Source organism: Xenopus tropicalis, chromosome 10 (assembly GCF_000004195.4).
Source record: "Xenopus tropicalis strain Nigerian chromosome 10, UCB_Xtro_10.0, whole genome shotgun sequence".
Taxonomy (NCBI): Eukaryota; Metazoa; Chordata; class Amphibia; order Anura; family Pipidae; genus Xenopus; species Xenopus tropicalis.
Window position 1 is genome coordinate 202,501 of NC_030686.2, and position 25,152 is coordinate 227,652.

General features: G+C 47.8%; 1 protein-coding gene across 1 annotated transcript; it reads right to left on the minus strand.

Annotated features, from left to right (window-relative positions):
* Positions 1 to 84: 84 nt before the first annotated feature.
* On the minus strand, positions 85 to 24,451 carry hck (HCK proto-oncogene, Src family tyrosine kinase). Its single transcript, NM_001015722.1, has 12 exons — positions 24,160 to 24,451; positions 23,911 to 24,060; positions 22,503 to 22,542; positions 14,151 to 14,250; positions 13,810 to 13,908; positions 10,233 to 10,336; positions 9,977 to 10,114; positions 8,208 to 8,360; positions 6,366 to 6,625; positions 3,988 to 4,141; positions 1,867 to 1,998; positions 85 to 841 (listed from the first exon to the last, which is right to left on the minus strand). The coding sequence occupies exons 2-12, from the start codon at positions 24,022 to 24,024 to the stop codon at positions 639 to 641; spliced, it is 1,497 nt and encodes a 498-aa protein (NP_001015722.1). The 5' UTR covers positions 24,025 to 24,060; positions 24,160 to 24,451; the 3' UTR covers positions 85 to 638.
* Positions 24,452 to 25,152: the final 701 nt, after the last annotated feature.

Here is a 25,152-nt window from a genome sequence, read left to right on the forward strand (position 1 = left end):
TCAGATTTCATTCAGTGACTTCACATTTTTTGTTCTGAGATAGAGAGTAACGGTGGGAAATAGGAAATTTACACTACTTTACCATTTGGGGTTTTCATTCTTTATTATTTGCGGTTTTTGAGTTATTTAGCTTTATATTCAGCAGCTCTCCAGTTTGGAATTTTAGCAGCTATTTGGCTGCTAGGGTCCAAATTACCTTAGCAACCAGGCAGTAATTTAAATCAGGAGCTGGAATGCAAATAGGAGAAGGCTTTGATATAAAAATGAGCAATACAAAGTATCACAATTGTAGCCTTATAGAGCATTCGAGGGGCGGTGCTGTACTGCGCCAGCAGGGCTTGGGGGGGCATTTAGGGTGCATGATGTAAAGGCTCATGAAGGTGAGGGGTTCCTTTTGGGGTAGAAATGAGGAGGCAGCATAACATACAGGGTGCATTTGGGTCGGGGTGCAGTAAAACTGGCCCATGTTGGTAGATTTGGGTTTTTCCCAGGGCAAAACTTCAGCAATCTCACTTGTTATTATTAGGGATAAGTAGTAGGGGTGACCCTGGTACCCCACAAATCTACTCAGGGTTTCACCACGGTTCTGAGACATCAGGGTCAAAGGGGAGGGCCAGAACTACTTGTTTCTAGTCCAATCAGGGTTGTTCCTGGTACTGGGTCTCGGTGCCAATAAAGAAGTCCTCTAGGATGTTCTGTAGATATTCAAAGGTGGGGCGCTTGTGGGGGTCCTGCTGCCAGCACTGGAGCATAATCCCATAGAGTTCTGTTGGGCAGGTACCGGGGCACGGCATTCGATACCCACGCTCCAGGGCCGCCATCACCTCTGAGTTGGACATACCTGCAATCATAACGTTCAATCCATCATTATCTGTATAAAAGGGTCACCCCAAGTCCCCCCAAAATTGTCTGTCCCCCTGAAATGACTACTTAAGGCAGGTGAGCAGAAGGGAGTCTTTATATAATGTGAAATAATAAGTGAGAACTGTCACATTTACTAATCTGTGTAAATACACATGTGGGGTACAGGGCAAAAGCTGCCCAATCGTAATCAGCCCCATCCCTGCTTGCCTGCACCCCTACTCACAACCATGCCTGTACCCCTACCCACCCCTGCCTGCCTGCACCCCTACTCACAACCATGCCTGTACCCCTACCCACACCCCTACCCACCCCTGCCTGCCTGCACCCCTACTCACAACCATGCCTGTACCCCTACCCACCCCTGCCTGCCTGCACCCCTACTCACAACCATGCCTGTACCCCTACCCACCCCTGCCTGCCTGCACCCCTACTCACAACCATGCCTGTACCCCTACCCACACCCCTACCCACCCCTGCCTGCCTGCACCCCTACTCACAACCATGCCTGTACCCCTACCCACCCCTGCCTGCCTGCACCCCTACTCACAACCATGCCTGTACCCCTACCCACCCCTGCCTGCCTGCACCCCTACTCACAACCATGCCTGTACCCCTACCCACCCCTGCCTGCCTGCACCCCTACTCACAACCATGCCTGTACCCCTACCCACCCCTGCCTGCACAATTACCCACACCCCTAGCCGCACCCCTGCACCTGGACAATAAAACCCTCTCTACACACATGGCCCCATTGCTCCAGCGCCCGGAGCCCCTCTCATCCATTGCCCACATGCCCCACACTGAGGGAACCTGTCCCTGTGCTGATGGGGCCCAGTTCTGCTCCATATTCCAATATCCCAATCCTGATTGTAGCACACAATGTTATTGCCCCACTGTACACGCCCCAGGGGCAGTTTAATCAGGAGACCACTGACCATGCCTTTATATGAATATGGGGGCCCCTCTCAAGGCGTGAGATTAATATAGCAACGCTGCTCTCACCTGGATACGGGCTCCTCCCGTATGTCATTATCTCACTTAGCAACACCCCAAACGACCAGATGTCCGACTTGATAGTGAAAGAGCCATAATTGGCCGCTTCTGGGGAGGTCCACTTGATGGGGAATTTGGAACCTTGTGAGCAAAAAGATGTTATTAAAAAGGTCACTTGGGGTGTAGGGGGGTCCCATCTAAACAGATTGGGTGGCTTGGAGGGGGGGCAGAGTAAAGTGTTAGTAAGTAGGGATAAGGTGTAGGTAAGTAGGGATAAGGTGTAGGTAAGTTGGGATAAGGTGTAGGTAAGTATAGATAAGGTGTAGGTAAGTATAGATAAGGTGTAGGTAAGTAGGGATAAGGTGTAGGTAAGTAGGGATAAGGTGTAGGTAAGTAGGGATAAGGTGTAGGTAAGTTGGGATAAGGTGTAGGTAAGTAGGGATAAGGTGTAGGTAAGTAGGGATAAGGTGTTAGTAAGTACAGATAAGGTGTAGGTAAGTAGGGATAAGGTGTAGGTAAGTAGGGATAAGGTGTTAGTAAGTACGGATAAGGTGTAGGTAAGTAGGGATAAGGTGTAGGTAAGTAGGGATATGGTGTTAGTAAGTACAGATAAGGTGTAGGTAAGTAGGGAAAGGTGTTAGTAAGTACAGATAAGGTGTTAGTAAGTACAGATAAGGTGTAGGTAAGTAGGGATAAGGTATAGGTAAGTAGGGATAAGGTGTAGGTAAGTACGGATAAGGTGTAGGTAAGTAGGGATAAGGTGTAGGTAAGTAGCACATGTTGCATGCAGGGGGCCATGGAACGCTGCTGTTCTGCCCCAGGAAACACGGTATCCCAGGCAATCTGCCCCAGGAAACACGGTATCCCAGGCAATCTGCCCCAGGAAACACGGTATCCCAGGCAATCTGCCCCAGGAAACACGGTATCCCAGACAATCTGCCCCAGGAAACACGGTATCCCAGGCAATCTGCCCCAGGAAACACGGTATCCCAGGCAATCTGCCCCAGGAAACACGGTATCCCAGGCAATCTGCCCCAGGAAACACGGTATCCCAGACAATCTGCCCCAGGAAACAAGGTATCCCAGACAATCTGCCCCAGGAAACAAGGTATCCCAGACAATCTGCCCCAGGAAACACGGTATCCCAGGCAATCTGCCCCAGGAAACACGGTATCCCAGGCAATCTGCCCCAGGAAACACGGTATCCCAGGCAATCTGCCCCAGGAAACACGGTATCCCAGACAATCTGCCCCAGGAAACAAGGTATCCCAGGCAATCTGCCCCAGGAAACACGGTATCCCAGGCAATCTGCCCCAGGAAACACGGTATCCCAGGCAATCTGCCCCAGGAAACACGGTATCCCAGGCAATCTGCCCCAGGAAACACGGTATCCCAGGCAATCTGCCCCAGGAAACACGGTATCCCAGGCAATCTGCCCCAGGAAACACGGTATCCCAGGCAATCTGCCCCAGGAAACACGGTATCCCAGACAATCTGCCCCAGGAAACACGGTATCCAGCAATCTGCCCAGGAACACGGTATCCAGGAATCTGCCCCAGGAAACACGGTATCCCAGGCAATCTGCCCCAGGAAACACGGTATCCCAGGCAATCTGCCCCAGGAAACACAGTATCCCAGGCAATCTGCCCCAGGAAACACGGTATCCCAGGCAATCTGCCCCAGGAACCACGGTATCCCAGACAATCTGCCCCAGGAACCACGGTATCCCAGACAATCTGCCCCAGGAAACACGGTATCCCAGGCAATCTGCCCCAGGAAACACGGTATCCCAGACAATCTGCCCCAGGAAACAGGATATCCCAGGCAATCTGCCCCAGGAAACACGGTATCCCAGGCAATCTGCCCCAGGAAACACGGTATCCCAGGCAATCTGCCCCAGGAACCACGGTATCCCAGGCAATCTGCCCCAGGAAACACGGTATCCCAGGCAATCTGCCCCAGGAAACACGGTATCCCAGGCAATATCTGCCCCAGGAAACACGGTATCCCAGGCAATCTGCCCCAGGAAACACGGTATCCCAGGCAATATCTGCCCCAGGAAACACGGTATCCCAGGCAATCTGCCCCAGGAAACACGGTATCCCAGGCAATATCTGCCCAATCACTCACCTTCCCTGGCAGTGTACTCGCTGTCCTCTATCACTCGCGCCAGCCCAAAGTCGGCTATTTTGCACAGTAACGTTTCCGATACCAGGCAGTTTGCCGCCCGTAGGTCGCGGTGAATATAATTCCTTTGCTCAATAAACCACATTCCTTCCGCAATCTGATGGGAAACAGAACTGGATCAGTAATATCAGAAGTGCCAATAAGGGCAGATCCCGGGCACTGGTTTAAACTGGCACCAACCTGGCACAATATTAGTACCAGAGATTGCAGCAGAGCTAACCTGCGCTCTACATGATGGGGGCACCGGATACCCTGGGCTGTACATGATGGGGGCACCGGATACCCTGGGCTGTACATGATGGGGGCACCGGATACCCTGGGCTGTACATGATGGGGGCACCGGATAACCTGGGCTGTACATGATGGGGGCGCCGGATACCCTGGGCTGTACATGATGGGGGCGCCGGATACCCTGGGCTGTACATGATGGGGGCGCCGGATACCCTGGGCTGTACATGATGGGGGCACCGGATACCTTGGGCTCTACATGATGGGGGCACCAGATACCCTGGGCTGTACATGATGGGGGCACCAGATACCCTGGGCTGTACATGATGGGGGCACCAGATACCCTGGGCTGTACATGATGGGGGCACCAGATAACCTGGGCTGTACATGATGGGGGCACCAGATACCCTGGGCTGTACATGATGGGGGCACCAGATACCTTGGGCTCTACATGATGGGGGCACCAGATACCCTGGGCTCTGCATGATGGGGCACCGGATACCCTGGGCTCTACATGATGGGGGCACCAGATACCCTGGGCTGTACATGATGGGGGCACCAGATACCCTGGGCTGTACATGATGGGGGCACCAGATACCCTGGGCTGTACATGATGGGGGCACCAGATACCCTGGGCTATACATGATGGGGGCACCAGATACCCTGGGCTGTCCATGATGGGGGCACCAGATACCTTGGGCTCTACATGATGGGGGCACCAGATACCCTGGGCTCTGCATGATGGGGCACCGGATACCCTGGGCTCTACATGATGGGGGCACCAGATACCCTGGGCTCTGCATGATGGGGGCACCAGATACCCTGGGCTGTACATGATGGGGGCACCAGATACCCTGGACTCTACATGATGGCACCAGATACCCTGGGCTGTACATGATGGGGGCACCAGATACCCTGGGCTGTACATGATGGGGCACCAGATACCCTGGGCTCTACATGATGGGGGCACCAGATACCCTGGGCTCTACATGATGGGGGCACCAGATACCCTGGGCTCTACATGATGGGGGCACCAGATACCCTGGGCTCTACATGATGGGGGCACCAGATACCCTGGGCTCTGCATGATGGGGGCACCAGATACCCTGGGCTCTGCATGATGGGGGCACCAGATACCCTGGGCTCTGCATGATGGGGGCACCAGATACCCTGGGCTCTGCATGATGGGGGCACCAGATACCCTGGGCTCTGCATGATGGGGGCACCAGATACCCTGGGCTCTGCATGATGGGGCACCAGATACCCTGGGCTCTGCATGATGGGGGCACCAGATACCCTGGGCTGTACATGATGGGGGCACCAGATAACCTGGGCTCTACATGATGGGGGCACCAGATACCCTGGGCTGTACATGATGGGGACACCAGATACCCTGGGCTCTGCATGATGGGAGCACCAGATACCCTGGGCTCTACATGATGGGGGCACCAGATACCCTGGGCTCTGCATGATGGGGGCACCAGATACCCTGGGCTCTGCATGATGGGGGCACCAGATACCCTGGGCTCTACATGATGGGGGCACCAGATACCCTGGGCTCTGCATGATGGGGGCACCAGATAGCCTGGGCTCTACATGATGGGGGCACCAGATACCCTGGGCTCTGCATGATGGGGGCACCAGATACCCTGGGCTCTGCATGATGGGGGCACCAGATACCCTGGGCTCTGCATGATGGGGGCACCAGATAGCCTGGGCTCTGCATGATGGGGGCACCAGATAACCTCTGTTCAATAGACAGGGTGAAGCAGAAATGGGCACCCTAGACAACCAGGACAACCCTCTCGCCTCCTCCCACCCCACTCCTATGTGAACTCCTTGATGGGGTCCTATGTCTTATGGCACCTATGCCCGCCATTGGGTCAAGCAATCAAATTAGCCCAATATTGCCCACTTTTAGGTGGGCATATCGGGAGAACAGCCACTCGTTTAGCGACCTTGCCAAATCTTCCCATGTAGCCACCTGTAGAGCATACTAAGTACATGTATGAAACCCTTCCTTTCAGCACACAACACGGATGTACCACATGGAGGCAAAGCCCACATAGAGCGATGGTGTGAGGGGGCCTCACCTGGGCACAGAAGTCAATGAGCTGAGTGACCGGCTGCCTGGAACCTTCTGGGCTCTTCAGGAAATCTAGGAGGCTCCCCTTGTGCATATACTCAGTAACGATATATATTGGTTCCCCCTGAGTCACAACCGCGTGCAAGCGCACCAGCCGCTCGTGCTGCAAGCTCTTCATCAGATTGGCCTCTTCCAGGAAGGCCGCCGGGGACATGCTGCCCGCCTTCATAGTCTTCACCGCTACTTCTGTGTGTCCATTGTAGGTGGCTGGGGGTGGGAGAAGCACAAAAGTCACGGGGGACACGTGGGAAATAGAGGTCTGATAAAGGAACATGAGGCGAATAATGCGCAGGTAACAAGATAACAGCTCCCTGATACCTGCATTGCCCCACCTAGTGGTAGCTATAAGAGTAGCACTCAGTAGTAAGAAATCCAAGTCCAGCTTGGGACTCCCCCAGTTACATGGGAGTAGGAGAAACAATAGGTTAGCTGAAAGCAGTTCTAATGTGTAGCGCTGGCTGAAAGCTCAGACTCAGGCACACTTTACTGCTGCACTGCAAGTTGGAATGATATCCCCCCCCTCACCCCCAGCAGCCGATCAGCAGAACAATGGGAAGGGAGCAAGATAAATATCACTCAATAGTAAGAAATCCAAGTCTGGCTTGGGACTCCTCCAGTTACATGGGAGAAGGAGAAACAATAGGTTAGCTGAAAGCAGTTCTAATGTGTAGTGCTGGCTGAAAGCTCAGACTCAGGCACACTTTACTGCTGCACTGCAAGTTGGAGTGATATCCCCCCCCCTCACCCCCAGCAGCCGCTCAGCAGAACAATGGGAAGGGAGCAAGATAGCAGCTCCCAGTAGGTATCAGAATAGCACTCAATAGTAAGAAATCCAAGTCCGGCTTGGGACTCCTCCAGTTACATGGGAGTAGGAGAAACAATAGGTTAGCTGAAAGCAGTTCTAATGTGTAGCGCTGGATGAAAGCTCAGACTCAGGCACACTTTACTGCTGCGCTGCAAGTTGGAGTGATATCCCCCCCCCTCACCCCCAGCAGCCGATCAGCAGAACAATGGGAAGGGAGCAAGATAGCAGCTCCCAGTAGGTATCAGAATAGCACTTAATAGTAAGAAATCCAAGTCCGGCTTGGGACTCCTCCAGTTACATGGGAGTAGGAGAAACAATAGGTTAGCTGAAAGCAGTTCTAATGTGTAGCGCTGGATGAAAGCTCAGACTCAGGCACACTTTACTGCTGCGCTGCAAGTTGGAGTGATATCCCCCCCCCTCACCCCCAGCAGCCGATCAGCAGAACAATGGGAAGGGAGCAAGATAGCAGCTCCCAGTAGGTATCAGAATAGCACTTAATAGTAAGAAATCCAAGTCCGGCTTGGGACTCCTCCAGTTACATGGGAGTAGGAGGAACAATAGGTTAGCTGAAAGCAGTTCTAATGTGTAGCGCTGGCTGAAAGCACAAGGCACTGAGATGGCACCTACACACCAATATTACAGCTACAAATACATTTGTTGGTTGAAGAATAAAAGGTTAAATGGCAGAGGGAATTATTTGCTGTGTAACAGGGTCATTTAGAGATAAACAGCCCCATAAATATAATGGCAGGGTCCCTTTAATGCCCCACTGTATGAGACTTGTCCCTGCCGGATTAGATTGGGGAGGAGGTGGCACTTACAGCAGACTTTGCTCATACTTTTCTTTATGGTGTGGCACATACAACTGTGCGCCAGTTAGTGACTGTGGTGGTTTGAATGCCAGAAGGTAGGGGCAAAAGCAGAGGAAGGCAGGCATTGATTTGGCTTCAGAGGAGAAACCGGTATACAGTGTGGGGCAATTACCCAGCCAAACATCTCCAAACTGCCCCGTTCCAAGCTTTTTCTGCAGTGACAGCGACTCGCGCGGGATCTCCCAGGCATCCTTTTCCCACGGTTTCTCTGGGCGCAGAGTTTGGCACGGTACTGTCAGGCACTGGCACAAACCACTCATTTTACCTGCACAGAACGAGAGCAAATTGTAAGGAGATCTGGGAGCAGAACTTGTCTACAAACAGCAAAGGGGCAAAGACAATCCTGCACAACCCGCTTGTTGGACCCAGAAAGGTGGGACTAAGGAGTGAGTGCTGGGAAAAACAGACGGCCATCCCGTGGCATTGTATCAGAGGGCACATGGTGGGCAAAGGGTAGGTGGCCCTCAGTCAATAACCGGAAACACTTATAATGATAGAGCACCCAGAAACTCATAGAATGGAGACCTACAATGTGGCCCCGTTCCTGGGTTGTGATGGCTTTTGTATTTTCAATCTGGGGCCAAAGTCGTGGCATTGCGGCACCAGTGTGATGGCATTGGGCACCTGTGCCCACTGTGAGTGTAACCCAGCCCTAAATAAGCTTTTTAGCTGTGCATGAAAATGAGTTAGTAGCCTGTTGGTGGCCCACACCTTGGTAATGGCCCACACCTTGATAATGGCCCACACCTTGATAATGGCCCACACCTTGATAATGGCCCACACCTTGATAATGGCCCACACCTTGGTAATGGCCCACACCTTGATAATGGCCCCCACCTTGGTAATGGCCCACACCTTGGTAATGGCCCCCACCTTGATAATGGCCCACACCTTGATAATGGCCCACACCTTGGTAATGGCCCACACCTTGATAATGGCCCCCACCTTGGTAATGGCCCACACCTTGGTAATGGCCCCCACCTTGATAATGGCCCACACCTTGGTAATGGCCCCTACCTTGATAATGGCCCCCACCTTGATAATGGCCCACACCTTGGTAATGGCCCCCACCTTGATAATGGCGCACACCTTGGTAATGGCCCACACCTTGGTAATGGCCCACACCTTGGTAATGGCCCCCACCTTGATAATGGCCCACACCTTGGTAATGGCCCCTACCTTGATAATGGCCCCCACCTTGATAATGGCCCACACCTTGGTAATGGCCCCCACCTTGATAATGGCGCACACCTTGGTAATGGCCCACACCTTGATAATGGCCCACACCTTGATAATGGTCCCCACCTTGATAATGGCCCACACCTTGGTAATGGCCCCCACCTTGATAATGGCGCACACCTTGGTAATGGCCCACACCTTGATAATGGCCCCCACCTTGATAATGGCGCACACCTTGGTAATGGCCCCCACCTTGATAATGGCCCACACCTTGATAATGGCCCCCACCTTGATAATGGCCCACACCTTGATAATGGCGCACACCTTGGTAATGGCCCACACCTTGATAATGGCCCACACCTTGATAATGGCCCCCACCTTGATAATGGCCCACACCTTGGTAATGGCCCCCACCTTGATAATGGCGCACACCTTGGTAATGGCCCACACCTTGGTAATGGCCCACACCTTGATAATGGCCCCCACCTTGATAATGGCCCACACCTTGGTAATGGCCCCCACCTTGATAATGGCGCACACCTTGGTAATGGCCCACACCTTGATAATGGCCCACACCTTGATAATGGCCCCCACCTTGATAATGGCCCACACCTTGGTAATGGCCCACACCTTGGTAATGGCCCCTACCTTGATAATGGCCCCCACCTTGATAATGGCCCACACCTTGATAATGGCCCCCACCTTGGTAATGGGAGACCAGCTCTGGCAACGATGGAAACGTGATCCGCGTAGAAATGAAGAAGCCGCCATCTTCATGGGTGCGAATCTTGTAATGTCTCACCGTGTCCCCCGAGTCTCGCACCGAGAGGGAGAAGGAACCTAGACACACAGAGAGATTGTCAGACGGGGGGCAATTAAGATGCCAAAGGGAATATTGGATGGGCCCACTTGTCTCAGAACCATAATCCCTGTCTGTATGTATTTGCCCCATATTCACCCTTTGTTGTCTCACTGTCTCGGATCATAAATGCCCCGCAGGTATTGAGAGGAGACAGCAGCTGCCTTTCAGCTTCCTTCCGGCCCATGTCTTTAAAGTACCACCTAGGGCAAAAGAAGTAGAGGAAGTCATCTCCCAGAATGCAGTGTGCCAGGTAAATCTTATGCCCTTCAGATAAACATATCAGCAGGTAGAAGGCAATGTCAGGGGGTTATACTCATATATCATATACAGAACAGCCAGGCCCAGTATCTGTGTAGAAGAACCAGAGAGAGTTCATATATCATATACAGAACAGCCAGGCCCAGTATCTGTGTAGAATCAGTGAGAGTTCATATATCATATACAGAACAGCCAGGCCCAGTATCTGTGTAGAATCAGTGAAAGTTCATATATCATATACAGAACAGCCAGGCCCAGTATCTGTGTAGAAGAACCAGAGAGGGTTCATATATCATATACAAAACAGCCAGGCCCAGTATCTGTGTAGAATCAGTGAGAGTTCATATATCATATACAGAACAGCCAGGCCCAGTATCTGTGTAGAATCAGTGAGAGTTCATATATCATATACAGAACAGCCAGGCCCAGTATCTGTGTAGAATCAGTGAGAGTTCATATATCATATACAGAACAGCCAGGCCCAGTATCTGTGTAGAAGAACCAGAGAGGGTTCATATATCATATACAGAACAGCCAGGCCCAGTATCTGTGTAGAACCAGAGAGGGTTCATATATCATATACAGAACAGCCAGGCCCAGTATCTGTGTAGAAGAACCAGAGAGAGTTCATATATCATATACAGAACAGCCAGGCCCAGTATCTGTGTAGAAGAACCAGAGAGAGTTCATACATCATATACAGAACAGCCAGGCCCAGTATCTGTGTAGAATCAGTGAGAGTTCATATATCATATACAGAACAGCCAGGCCCAGTATCTGTGTAGAACCAGAGAGGGTTCATATATCATATACAGAACAGCCAGGCCCAGTATCTGTGTAGAAGAACCAGAGAGAGTTCATACATCATATACAGAACAGCCAGGCCCAGTATCTGTGTAGAATCAGTGAGAGTTCATATATCATATACAGAACAGCCAGGCCCAGTATCTGTGTAGAAGAACCAGAGAGGGTTCATATATCATATACAGAACAGCCAGGCCCAGTATCTGTGTAGAATCAGTGAGAGTTCATATATCATATACAGAACAGCCAGGCCCAGTATCTGTGTAGAATCAGTGAGAGTTCATATATCATATACAGAACAGCCAGGCCCAGTATCTGTGTAGAAGAACTAGAGAGGGTTCATATATCATATACAGAACAGCCAGGCCCAGTATCTGTGTAGAACCAGAGAGGGTTCATATATCATATACAGAACAGCCAGGCCCAGTATCTGTGTAGAAGAACCAGAGAGAGTTCATACATCATATACAGAACAGCCAGGCCCAGTATCTGTGTAGAACCAGAGAGAGTTCATACATCATATACAGAACAGCCAGGCCCAGTATCTGTGTAGAAGAACCAGAGAGAGTTCATACATCATATACAGAACAGCCAGGCCCAGTATCTGTGTAGAACCAGAGAGAGTTCATATATCATATACAGAACAGCCAGGCCCAGTATCTGTGTAGAAGAACCAGAGAGAGTTCATATATCATATACAGAACAGCCAGGCCCAGTATCTGTGTAGAAGAACCAGAGAGAGTTCATACATCATATACAGAACAACCAGGCCCAGTATCCGTGTAGAACCAGAGAGAGTTCATATATCATATACAGAACAGCCAGGCCCAGTATCTGTGTAGAACCAGAGAGAGTTCATATATCATATACAGAACAGCCAGGCCCAGTATCTGTGTAGAAGAACCAGAGAGGGTTCATATATCATATACAGAACAGCCAGGCCCAGTATCTGTGTAGAACCAGAGAGGGTTCATATATCATATACAGAACAGCCAGGCCCAGTATTTGTGTAGAAGAACCAGAGAGAGTTCATATATCATATACAGAACAACCAGGCCCAGTATCTGTGTAGAACCAGAGAGAGTTCATATATCATATACAGAACAGCCAGGCCCAGTATCTGTGTAGAAGAACCAGAGAGAGTTCATATATCATATACAGAACAGCCAGGCCCAGTATCCGTGTAGAAGAACCAGAGAGGGTTCATATATCATATACAGAACAGCCAGGCCCAGTATCTGTGTAGAAGAACCAGAGAGAGTTCATATATCATATACAGAACAGCCAGGCCCAGTATCTGTGTAGAAGAACCAGAGAGAGTTCATATATCATATACAGAACAGCCAGGCCCAGTATCTGTGTAGAAGAACCAGAGAGAGTTCATATATCATATACAGAACAGCCAGGCCCAGTATCTGTGTAGAAGAACCAGAGAGAGTTCATATATCATATACAGAACAGCCAGGCCCAGTATCTGTGTAGAAGAACCAGAGAGAGTTCATATATCATATACAGAACAGCCAGGCCCAGTATCTGTGTAGAAGAACCAGAGAGAGTTCATACATCATATACAGAACAACCAGGCCCAGTATCCGTGTAGAACCAGAGAGAGTTCATATATCATATACAGAACAGCCAGGCCCAGTATCTGTGTAGAACCAGAGAGAGTTCATATATCATATACAGAACAGCCAGGCCCAGTATCTGTGTAGAACCAGAGAGAGTTCATATATCATATACAGAACAGCCAGGCCCAGTATCTGTGTAGAAGAACCAGAGAGGGTTCATATATCATATACAGAACAGCCAGGCCCAGTATCTGTGTAGAACCAGAGAGGGTTCATATATCATATACAGAACAGCCAGGCCCAGTATTTGTGTAGAAGAACCAGAGAGAGTTCATATATCATATACAGAACAGCCAGGCCCAGTATCTGTGTAGAAGAACCAGAGAGGGTTCATACATCATATACAGAACAACCAGGCCCAGTATCTGTGTAGAACCAGAGAGAGTTCATATATCATATACAGAACAGCCAGGCCCAGTATCTGTGTAGAAGAACCAGAGAGAGTTCATATATCATATACAGAACAGCCAGGCCCAGTATCCGTGTAGAAGAACCAGAGAGGGTTCATATATCATATACAGAACAGCCAGGCCCAGTATCTGTGTAGAAGAACCAGAGAGAGTTCATATATCATATACAGAACAGCCAGGCCCAGTATCTGTGTAGAAGAACCAGAGAGAGTTCATATATCATATACAGAACAGCCAGGCCCAGTATCTGTGTAGAAGAACCAGAGAGAGTTCATATATCATATACAGAACAGCCAGGCCCAGTATCTGTGTAGAAGAACCAGAGAGAGTTCATATATCATATACAGAACAGCCAGGCCCAGTATCTGTGTAGAAGAACCAGAGAGAGTTCATATATCATATACAGAACAGCCAGGCCCAGTATCTGTGTAGAACCAGAGAGAGTTCATATATCATATACAGAACAGCCAGGCCCAGTATCTGTGTAGAAGAACCAGAGAGAGTTCATATATCATATACAGAACAGCCAGGCCCAGTATCCGTGTAGAAGAACCAGAGAAACTTCATACTCACTCTTTGGATTCCAGCGAATCGACACGCGCTACGTAGTTACTAGGAACAAAGCCTTCTTCTCTGGTGGAAATCAGATACGCTTCCCACCACTCCCCCGACCTGTGTGGGGGCAAAGGAATCTGTGAGGGTCCCCCTTATAGAATAAGGTACAGTTGGGAAGCACGAGACACATTTCACTCCTTTGGACACAATGTGGCAGCTAAACACTCAGTGGGACATCCCCACACGATCCCTGGGTCACATTTCTGCTTGAGACAGATAGGAAGTCACGTAGGACAGTGTAGCCACATGGCGCCATCTTGTTCATAGATAAAGAGAAGATGAATATTCATTGGACTTACTCTTTCTTTAGCAGGAGATGGTCGCCTTTTCTAAATGTCAGATCTCCAGGGTGGACTCCATCATAGTCATACAAAGCCAGCAGGACCACTTCTTCTTGCCCTAAGGGAGACCAGCAGAGACATGTTAGTGTGAAGTTTAACATCTCCTTAACGACCATTCTCAGCTATAGTGAATTTATAATTAAGGGTTCACATCCGAAATGCGTCAGGCTTTCTATATCGTAGTGACCCTTTTCCCCTTCTACTGTGTTGCGGTAGTCTTCGCAGTGTTGAATTGTCAGGCCCCATCTCCTAAATTCTCTTCCCCAGTCTATGAGAGGCATTAAGAAGGGGGTGCATTTGTGCAGACTGTGGTGTAACTACATATACAGTAGACCCTTCGGTCATGGGGGCGGGGCACAGGAAGCAGGTGGGCCTGGACCACGGGGTCTGCTGTACCTTCGTCCCCCCCCAGCCCCTTTCCTACATTAAATATAGTGGCACAGCCGGGGCCAGTAGGTGCAGTGCAGTGGGGGCCAGGAGAGGGGGCACAGCCAGGGTCAGGAGGGGGGGCGCAGCCGGGGCTAGAAGGTGCAGCACAGCCAGGGTCAGGAGGGGGGTCGCAGCCAGGGTCAGGAAGGGGGGCACAGCCGGGGCCAGGAGGTGCAGCGCAGCCAGGGTCAGGAGAGGGGGCGCAGCCGGGGCCAGGAGGTGCAGCACAGCCAGGGTCAGGAGGGGGGGCGCAGCCAGGGTCAGGAAGGGGGGTACAGCCGGGGTCAGGAGGTGCAACGCAGCCAGGGTCAGGAGGGGGGGCGCAGCCAGGGCCAGGAGGTGCAGTGCAGCCAGGGTCAGGAGGGGGGGCGCAGCCGGGGCCAGGAGGTGCAGCACAGCCAGGGTCAGGAGGGGGGGCGCAGCCAGGGTCAGGAGGGGGGGGGGGCGGGGGAGGAGAGACTGGTCGCACCAGGACCTCTCAAAATAATTTTCTGCAGGGGGGCCACGAGCAACCAAGTTACACTGTTGTGTGCAGGGATCCTTCACTTTTTCACAACTTTATAGCGGATTTATAAGCCTAAATAGCAGCCAATATTGCCTGGTCGCCCAACCAGAATCTGACTGCAATATTTCCCACCTCATTGGAGGTTTTGCTTTATTTTGTATTTCTTTTTATTGATATTCAAGCTATAATAGGAAAAAGAAGATATAAAGAGAATATAATACTATTGGGCTGAATATGAATAGAAACAGGTAAAAGGTAAAGAGAATAGAATAAACTGTGACAAACCAATGTATATAAACTATACCAATGGCGTCTTCTACCCGGCAACATTGTCGGACGTGGGAACTGAACGTGGGAACTGAAGTAGCCAAAATCACAGCCCGTCAATTCAATCGAGGGAACTGAAGTAGCCAAACTCACAGCCCGACAATTCAATCGAGGGAACTGAAGTAGCCAAACTCACAGCCCGACAATTCAATCGTGGGAACTGAAGTAGCCAAACTCACAGCCCGACAATTCAATCGTGGGAACTGAAGTAGCCAAACTCACAGCCCGACAATTCAATCGAGGGAACTGAAGTAGCCAAACTCACAGCCCGACAATTCAATCGTGGGAACTGAAGTAGCCAAACTCACAGCCCGACAATTCAATCGTGGGAACTGAAGTAGCCAAACTCACAGCCCGACAATTCAATCGTGGGAACTGAAGTAGCCAAACTCACAGCCCGACAATTCAATCGAGGGAACTGAAGTAGCCAAACTCACAGCCCGACAATTCAATCGTGGGAACTGAAGTAGCCAAACTCACAGCCCGACAATTCAATCGAGGGAACTGAAGTAGCCAAACTCACAGCCCAACAATTCAATCGAGGGAACTGAAGTAGCCAAACTCACAGCCCGACAATTCAATCGAGGGAACTGAAGTAGCCAAACTCACAGCCCGACAATTCAATCGAGGGAACTGAAGTAGCCAAATTCACAGCCCGACAATTCAATCGAGGGAACTGAAGTAGCCAAACTCACAGCCCGACAATTCAATCGAGGGAACTGAAGTAGCCAAATTCACAGCCCGACAATTCAATCGAGGGAACTGAAGTAGCCAAACTCACAGCCCGACAATTCAATCGAGGGAACTGAAGTAGCCAAATTCACAGCCCGACAATTCAATCGAGGGAACTGAAGTAGCCAAACTCACAGCCCGACAATTCAATCGAGGGAACTGAAGTAGCCAAATTCACAGCCCGACAATTCAATCGAGGGAACTGAAGTAGCCAAACTCACAGCCCGACAATTCAATCGTGGGAACTGAAGTAGCCAAACTCACAGCCCGACAATTCAATCGAGGGAACTGAAGTAGCCAAACTCACAGCCCGACAATTCAATCGAGGGAACTGATGTAGCCAAATTCACAGCCCGACAATTCAATCGAGGGAACTGAAGTAGCCAAACTCACAGCCCGACAATTCAATCGAGGGAACTGAAGTAGCCAAACTCACAGCCCGACAATACAACTTACAACTGATAAAGTTACAAACAAACGAGCAGCAACAACGAGACCAAGCTAAAATGGCAGCTGCTATTTTAAACAAACAGAGGGAGCTTCTACGGCTGTTACTCTGGTCTGGTAATGCTTTCTGCAGAATAAATATAGGGCTCTAGGTGGCACTAATGTGGTGAAACTATTGCCAGTAACTTGCCCAAATGCCTTTCCTCCTGCTTTAAATGCTTCTATCACTTCTATAGAGGTGAACCAAGCAATCAAAAAAATAAACATTTACAAACAAGTGGCCCGGATGGATTGTCTGGTAAATTTGATAAAGTTCAGCCAGATGGCATCATTTCTGTTTTGGTAGATTTATTAAATCAATCTATAATCATTATAATAATCGTTATCTATCTATAATGGAGAAATGTCTTTACCCTCTAGTCAGTTATCACTCATTAAAGTAATTCCCAAACATGGGAAAGACCTCCCTTCTCCCATATCTCTTTGCCCTGTAACTTTAATTAACTGTGATATAAGATTGTTCTGAAGATATTGCTAAATCCTCTCTGCAATATAATCCCAAAATGACTTTCTACTGAACAAACTGGTTTAGTTAAAGGTGGATCTGCTGCTAGAAACTTTCATGAAAATAATATTCCATGTACCTTTATATTTACTGATGCTCAAAAGGCATTTGATAATGTATGCTAATCCCATTTATTTCCAAATTTTCAAGCACCCTAAAATTTAAAGAGACATTCATTTCCATGAATCCTTTCACCCTTTCCCAAATAGGAAATGCTCCGGCGGCCACTTTAAGAGCATTGGCACTCATTCTTGGAAAAGAAATGTGTTTAAGTTTCGCTTGAAACAGTGTGACATAGAAAACAATTATGGGATTAACTTCCCCTTTAAAATGTGTGAATGGGAAACAATGATGGATTAACTTCCCCTTGAAAATGTGTCAAGGACAGGCTGTCACTGACTATTTCCCTACTCCCCTAAGCCTCCATAGGACTCAATAATTCTCGGCAGCTTAAACGTGACGTGCTTTTTGACAGTCACATAAAGTTTTAAATAAATTATAGAAATTTTTGGAGAAATTACTCAGAACTACCTGAATTTTTCTAGGAAAAAAAACAAACAAACAATCGTATACATAAAAACACTAAACAAATTTGAACATTTCTCCAAAAAAACCCTAGGGGTCTATGGAGGTCGTTTACTAACCATCGGATTTATTTATTTTTTTTCGATTTGGATTTTTAGCTCTAAAAAAAAAAAAAAAACTTTTTTGAGATTTCCAAAATGGCAAAAGGGCTAAAAATCCAAATCGGACAATTCGCCAGGAAACCTCGCCGAGATCACGTACACGTCAATGGCAGATGTCTCTTTGCATGGAAAGTCCTTCTTTTGACTCCAAACTTTAGAGTTCTCCTCACGCTGACTTTCCTATCTGATTTTTCGAATTCGAGGAAATGACTTTAGTCGAGTTTGAAAAAAAAAAGTGAAATGATAGAGTTCTAGTAAATGTGCCCTTAGGTGGATAAATGGATAAATCTACCTTAAATCACCTGTAATTCTTCTGGGGTTATCTATCTAATGAAATGCCCCTATGCTCTGGCCGTTACCATCGCATTTTTTAAGTCCAAACCCACAGTGAGCCAATCAGATACCAGGTTATAGATAAAGGTGAGTGTTTGAGACGCGGTGCTAAGCGGTTATGAAATGGATTCGTGTATTGGGCACAGTCAGTCCAGGGGGTTTAACCTTGATTATTCTCCAATGTCATATTTTTAGATTATATGTTGTTCTTTGGCATGGATTCGCCGCACGTCCAAAAATTGTCGCCAGCGTCAAAATAATAGCCGCTGGCGACAAAATAATAGCCGCACGACAAAATAATAGCCGCGGGCGACAAAATAATAGCCGCGCGACAAAATAATAACCGAGGGCGACAAAATAATAGCCACGGGCGACAAAATAATAGCCGCGGGTGACAAAATAATAGCCGCGGGTGACAAAATAATAGCCGCGGGTGACAATTTTTTTTGCCGCACGACATTGTCACTGTTTTGCGAATCTTTTGAAAGATTTGCAAATTTTTCAGCGAAGCGAAACGGAACAGATTCGCTCATCACTATTCTTTGGATTTTGTGCTTCTTGTGTAATAATACTCTTCTATTTCATTTTTTTTCTTGCAGCTCCAGACCTTGGGATGACTGGGGTTTCAGTTATAGACACCCCACCCAAGAGCAGATCCGCTTTAGCTATGGAATATACGGAAGGAATCACAACAGTGGACACTGACACAATACCTGGATGAATCACTTGTGAAGATGTCAATTTTATTATATCAATGGTATTTTCAATGGGAATTTTTTGTAAATAAGATTATTGAATAGCTTGGATGGAGCTGATATCTATTGTTTCACAGAGCACTATGGGAGAAAATGTAGTGAAAAAATGGGGGGAGTATGTTTGTCCTTCCCCCTAGCGAGTATGTTACACAAGTCAGTAGGCTTGATAAGGGTGGTTAGCCCAAACGCTGCCTAGTCTTTAGTCACCATTTTCACCATTTCAGGGTGCTGCACCGTATTGTGAATTATCGATTGCCCCTGGCGCCCGGCGCTACACAAACCTGATATAGTGAAAAGCAACTTTCTTTGAACTTTGTCCATAAACCATGGAAGGAACTAGATTTGGAGATGAAGCCAAACCCGCTATACAGAGATATTATCATTGCATGGAAATGATTATATAAACGTTATAATGCCCTTTATTTATAAACCCCATTGCCCCTTTACCCCGATACAAACCAACTCAGAACTTACTGTTTCATAGGATTCCCATGTCCACGTGGAAAACATAAGGTATAAAGTTCATGGAACAGGTTGTTGGTGCAAATATCTCTTATTCCCTGAGTAATGTTGATATATGATCCCACCATCAACGTAAATATCACTATAAGGCAACACCAGAGCCCGTAGAACAATCCGTAGAACAATCTGCTGTTTTAAACATTTTGGATACATTTATGATGAATGTGAGGAATTTATTAAAGGAGAAGGAAAAGTAAAAACTCAGTAGCTTTATCAGAAAGGTCTATGTTATTACAGCCATAAGCACTCACAGCTGCACTATCCTCTATCAACAGAAACACAGGATTTATTGTCTCCTTTTCTGTAAACATGTTCTTCTGTTTCAGACTTCCTGCTTTCAGAAATATCCTTCATTCCCGGGGCCAGAATCTGTGCAGCTCTCTCCTCTCTCCCTTCTCCTGCTCCCCTCTCCCATAAGGACTCATAAGAATTCACTCCCCCTCCCAACTCTGTATAATCTGAGCTACAAGCAGCCAGAGCTGCAGCAGGAAGCTACTGAGACCGAGCTAAAATGGTAGCTGCTATGTTAAACAAACAGAGGGAGCCCCTAGGGTAAAGCTTTCTGCAGAATCAATATAGGGTTCTATGGGGCACTAATGTGGCAAATCTATTGGCAGTAACTTGCCCAAATGCCTTTCCTTCTCCTTTAAGTAATTTATGGCTATAAACGTAACGCCCCTAGCTGTTTACTGGAAAAAGAAGCCCAAAATGGTCTCCCTAAATACAACTATTGTACCCAAAAGCTTATTATAACTTAATAAATTCTGGAAATTGGAGAGAGCGACATTTTTGTTTTATACATTTTGCTTATAAAACTTATAGTTTAGCTAAAAATCTTAGTCCTAATGGAGCCTTTTGTCCAAAATGCCGAATCCCTGAAGCAACTTCTTCCCAGATTTCCCAGAGACTATTTCCCTACAACAACTCCTCTGTGGGGAACATTATTAACATTATTAAGGTTTTTTGGGAAGTTAACCCTATCATTGTTTTCTATTTCACACATTTTCAAGGGGAACTTAATCCTATCATTGTTTTTTATTTCACACATTTTCAAGGGGAAGTTAACCCTATCATTGTTTTTTATTTCACACAGTTTCAAGGGGAAGTTAACCCTATCATTGTTTTTTATTTCACACATTTTCAAGGGGAAGTTAACCCTATCATTGTTTTCTATTTCACACATTTTCAAGGGGAACTTAATCCTATCATTGTTTTTTATTTCACACATTTTCAAGGGGAAGTTAACCCTATCATTGTTTTTTATTTCACACATTTTCAAGGGGAAGTTAACCCTATCATTGTTTTTTATTTCACACATTTTCAAGGGGAAGTTAATCCTATCATTGTTTTTTATTTCACACATTTTCAAGGGGAAGTTAACCCTATCATTGTTGAAATGGCAATATATTATCGAAAATTTCATACAACTTTCAAAAAAATTATCCGATTTTTAGAGAGAAAAAACGGTTGAATATTTCGCATAAATATAGTACAAAATTAGAAACTTTCGTAGAGTCAACGGACAAATTATTGTGACTATTAATAAATACATCATTGATCAAATTTTAGTAATCGTGAGTTTACGCGAGTTTCTAAAAACTGCCCCATAATATCTTTTTGAAAGCAAATGCACAGATATGTTTCTGGAGCCATTAGCAAATCCATTAAATTCTTAGGGAAAAAAGAAAATCCAAATAAATTCCTCCAACAGCTTTTGGCAGGAGTGAGACGGTCAATTTGCAAACACTGAATTAACCCCTTATTCCCCACTTATTTCTATGATAACATGTGCCCTATAGGAAGTGTTCCATTCAGATACAGAGATAATCAGTGATACATTTAGAAATGATGATATGATCGGAATGATAGAGAAAGCAGAAGAAAGCAGAGAAAGGAGGAAGCAGCAGCTTGAGAAACACTGATGTCAAGTAACGGAACTGCCAGAACCGCCACTTCCTGCAGCCTCACTGGGTCAGTACCAACAGATATGGGGGATGAGCCCCCACAGTCACTATCAGCGTCCGCAATGTACCTGCCCCCCAGCAGGTACATCTATACCGTACCCTGTGCTGCCAGCCCAGTGCCCTGATTTACCCTCTATGTCAGTGGTTCTCAACCTGTGGGTCGTGGCCCTTTCACAGGGGTCGCCTAAGACCATCAGAAAACACATATTTCCTATGGTCTTGGGAATAATTTTATAGGTGGGGGTCACCACCTCATGAGTAACTGTATTAAAGGGTTGCGGCATTAGGAAGGTTGAGAACCACTGGTCTATGTTATACCCTATAAGGGTTGGGAAAATACAACTTTATTTCATTATAATACATAAAATACCCCTCAGTGACTGCTAATATCCTTATCATTTACAGTAGGGGGTACAATATCCCTTATAATACATGAGTGATACTCAGAGTTCCCTGTATAACTCAGCCTGCAGCCTTGTGCCTTTATATGGGCACAGAACCCCTCAGTGACTGCTAATATCCTTATCATTTACAGTAGGGGGTACATTATCCCTTATAATACATGAGTGATACTCAGAGTTCCCTGTATAACTCAGCCTGCAGCCTTGTGCCTTTATATGGGAGGCACAGAACCCCTCAGTGACTGCTAATATCCTTATCATTTACAGTAGGGGGTACATTATCCCTTATAATACATGAGTGATACTCAGAGTTCCCTGTATAACTCAGCCTGCAGCCTTGTGCCTTTATATGGGGGGCACAGAACCCCTCAGTGACTGCTAATATCCTTATCATTTACAGTAGGGGGTACATTATCCCTTATAATACATGAGTGATACTCAGAGTTCCCTGTATAACTCAGCCTGCAGCCTTGTGCCTTTATATGGGGGGCACAGAACCCCTCAGTGACTGCTAATATCCTTATCATTTACAGTAGGGGGTACAGTATCCCTATATCAACATTATTATTATTATAACCGGTCGGTTGGTAACTGTATGATATACAAATCAGCAGGTAGGTAGCGCTCCAACACCAGAAACCTACCTTCCTCCTTGGGGTGCTTAGATGATCTCTCAACTTTAGTCTTAAAAATAAGAAAAATACAAATATGACATAAGTTCCCACTGCACCTGCACGTGTGGTGATTTATTCCTGTAACAGCTGTTATATATACACTAGATATGTGGGAGACACTGAAACGCTTCCTCTGTAGCCCCCCAATGTCACCTTGCGCCTCAAACTTCTCATCTAATGGAACCACAGGAATTACCTCCCCACTGAATATATCAGGGGCCATTTTCATATAACCCCTCCCTATAACTCCTCCTATTGCTCCATATACCCCTCCCTATAACTCCTCCTATTGCTCCATATACCCCTCCCTATAACTCCTCCTATTGCTCCATATACCCCTCCCTATAACTCCTCCTAATGCTCCATATACCCCTCCCTATACCTCTTCCTATTAGTCCATATTCCCCTCCTTATACCTCCTCCTATTGCTCCATATACCCCTCCCTATAACTCCTCCTATTGCTCCATATACCCCTCCCTATACCTCCTCCTATTGCTCCATATACCCCTCCCTATAACTCCTCCTATTGCTCCATATACCCCTCCCTATAACTCCTCCTATTGCTCCATATACCCTCCCTATACCTCCTCCTATTGCTCCATATACCCCTCCCTATAACTCCTCCTATTGCTCCATACACCCCTCCCTATAACTCCTCCTATTGCTCCATATACCCCTCCCTATAACTCCTCTTATTGCTCCATATACCCCTCCCTATAACTCCTCCTATTGCTCCATATACCCCTCCCTATAACTCCCCCTATTGCTCCATATAACCCCTCCCTATAACTCCTCCTATTGCTCCATATAACCCCTCCCTATAACTCCTCCTATTGCTCCATATACCCCTCCCTATAACTCCTCCTATTGCTCCATATAACCCCTCCCTATAACTCCTCCTATTGCTTCATTTACCCCTCCCTATAACTCCTCCTATTGCTCCATATAACCCCTCCCTATAACTCCTCCTATTGCTCCATATACCCCTCCCTATAACTCCTCCTATTGCTCCATATACCCCTCCCTATAACTCCTCCTATTGCTCCATATACCCCTCCCTATAACTCCTCCTATTGCTCCATATACCCCTCCCTATAACTCCTCCTATTGCTCCATATACCTCTCCCTATAACTCCTCCTGTTGCTCCATATACCCCTCCCTATAACTCCTCCTATTGCTCCATATACCCCTCCCTATAACTCCTCCTATTGCTCCATATACCCCTCCCTATAACTCCTCCTATTGCTCCATATGCCCCTCCCTATAACTCCTCCTATTGCTCCTTATACCCCTCCCTATAACTCCTCCTATTGCTCCATATGCCCCTCCCTATAACTCTACCAATCAGACGGGAGAGGCTAGGGATTACACAGTACCATAACAGCTGTAGACGTTGGATCCTTGACATAATGGGCTTGGGGTTCGGTGCTTTCGGGAGGTCCCAGGCTTTTGCCAGACCCATGAGAATCCTTTGACTTGATGCAGCCCATTGTGGGGGTCACAGCACGGAACCGGCTGCTGAGTAACTGGAAGAAAATGTAAATATCTGGTTACTGGGGGCAGATGAACATGACGCCACGGAGAGACTACGGGGGGGGGGGGGAAGGGAATTGGGGAGCACCTACTTTTGTGGGGTCTGCGCTGTTTGTCACCTCTCGTGTCGTTCCTTCTGTTCTGCAGAACCCACAAAGGCCAAGCAAAGCCCCAGCGATGCCAAGTAACAGGTCGATGTGGTGCCACAGAGTGCGGGGCAGGGACGTCACATTGCTGGGGCCACAGAGAGAGAGACCGTCGCTACTGGGAAAGTGACCGACCAGAATAACACACTTCCTCCAAAAATGCAGAACTGCTCAGAGAAACAGCAGAGAAATAGTGTGATGGGAAAGGGCTGACAGTCGGGCAGAGTGACTGCCATGCAGGGGGCAGAATGGAAGGAAGTGAAGAAGCTATGGGGGTTGGGGCAGTAGAAGATCATTGCTGGGCAGACAGGGGGCGTTAGGGATACACTGAGGCCAGTTTAATGGCACTTGGGGTAATACAAGATCATTGCTGGACAGATGGGGAGGGGGCATAGTGATTTATTGGGGCCAGTTAAATGGCACTTGGGGCAGTAGAAGATCATTGTTGGGGCAGACAGGGGGCGTTAGGGATACACTGAGGCCAGTTTAATGGCACTTGGCGTAATACAAGATCATTGCTGGGCAGACGGGGGGGGGTTAGGGATTTATTGGGGCCAGTTAAATGGCACTTGGGGCAGTAGAAGATCATTGCTGGGGCAGACAGGGGGCGTTAGGGATACACTGAGGCCAGTTAGATGGCACTTGGGGAAGTAGAAGATCATTGCTGGGCAGACGGGGGGGAAGGGGTTAGGGATTTATTGGGGCCAGTTAAATGGCACTTGGGGCAGTAGATGATCAATGCTGGGCAGACAGGGGGAGTTAGGGATACACTGAGGCCAGTTAGATGGCACTTGGGGCAGCAGAAGATCAATGCTGGGCAGACAGGGGGCGTTAGGAATTTATTGGGGCCAGTTAGATGGCACTTGGGGCAGTAGAAGATCAATGCTGGGCAGACGGGGGCGTTAGGGATTTATTGGGGCCAGTTAGATGGCACTTGGG

What these genes read in the sequence shown, in the direction of transcription:
- hck (NM_001015722.1), bottom strand. Translation starts at nt 24,024, where the DNA reads ATGGGCTGCATCAAGTCAAAGGATTCTCATGGGTCTGGCAAAAGCCTG. An exon ending in AGACAGTGAGACAACAAAGG is followed by an intron (nt 10,115 to 10,232) that starts GTGAATATGGGG and finishes CTGTGTGTCTAG; the next exon opens with GTTCCTTCTCCCTCTCGGTG. An exon ending in GCTGGTCTCCCATTACCAAG is followed by an intron (nt 8,361 to 9,976) that starts GTGGGGGCCATT and finishes CGTTCTGTGCAG; the next exon opens with GTAAAATGAGTGGTTTGTGC.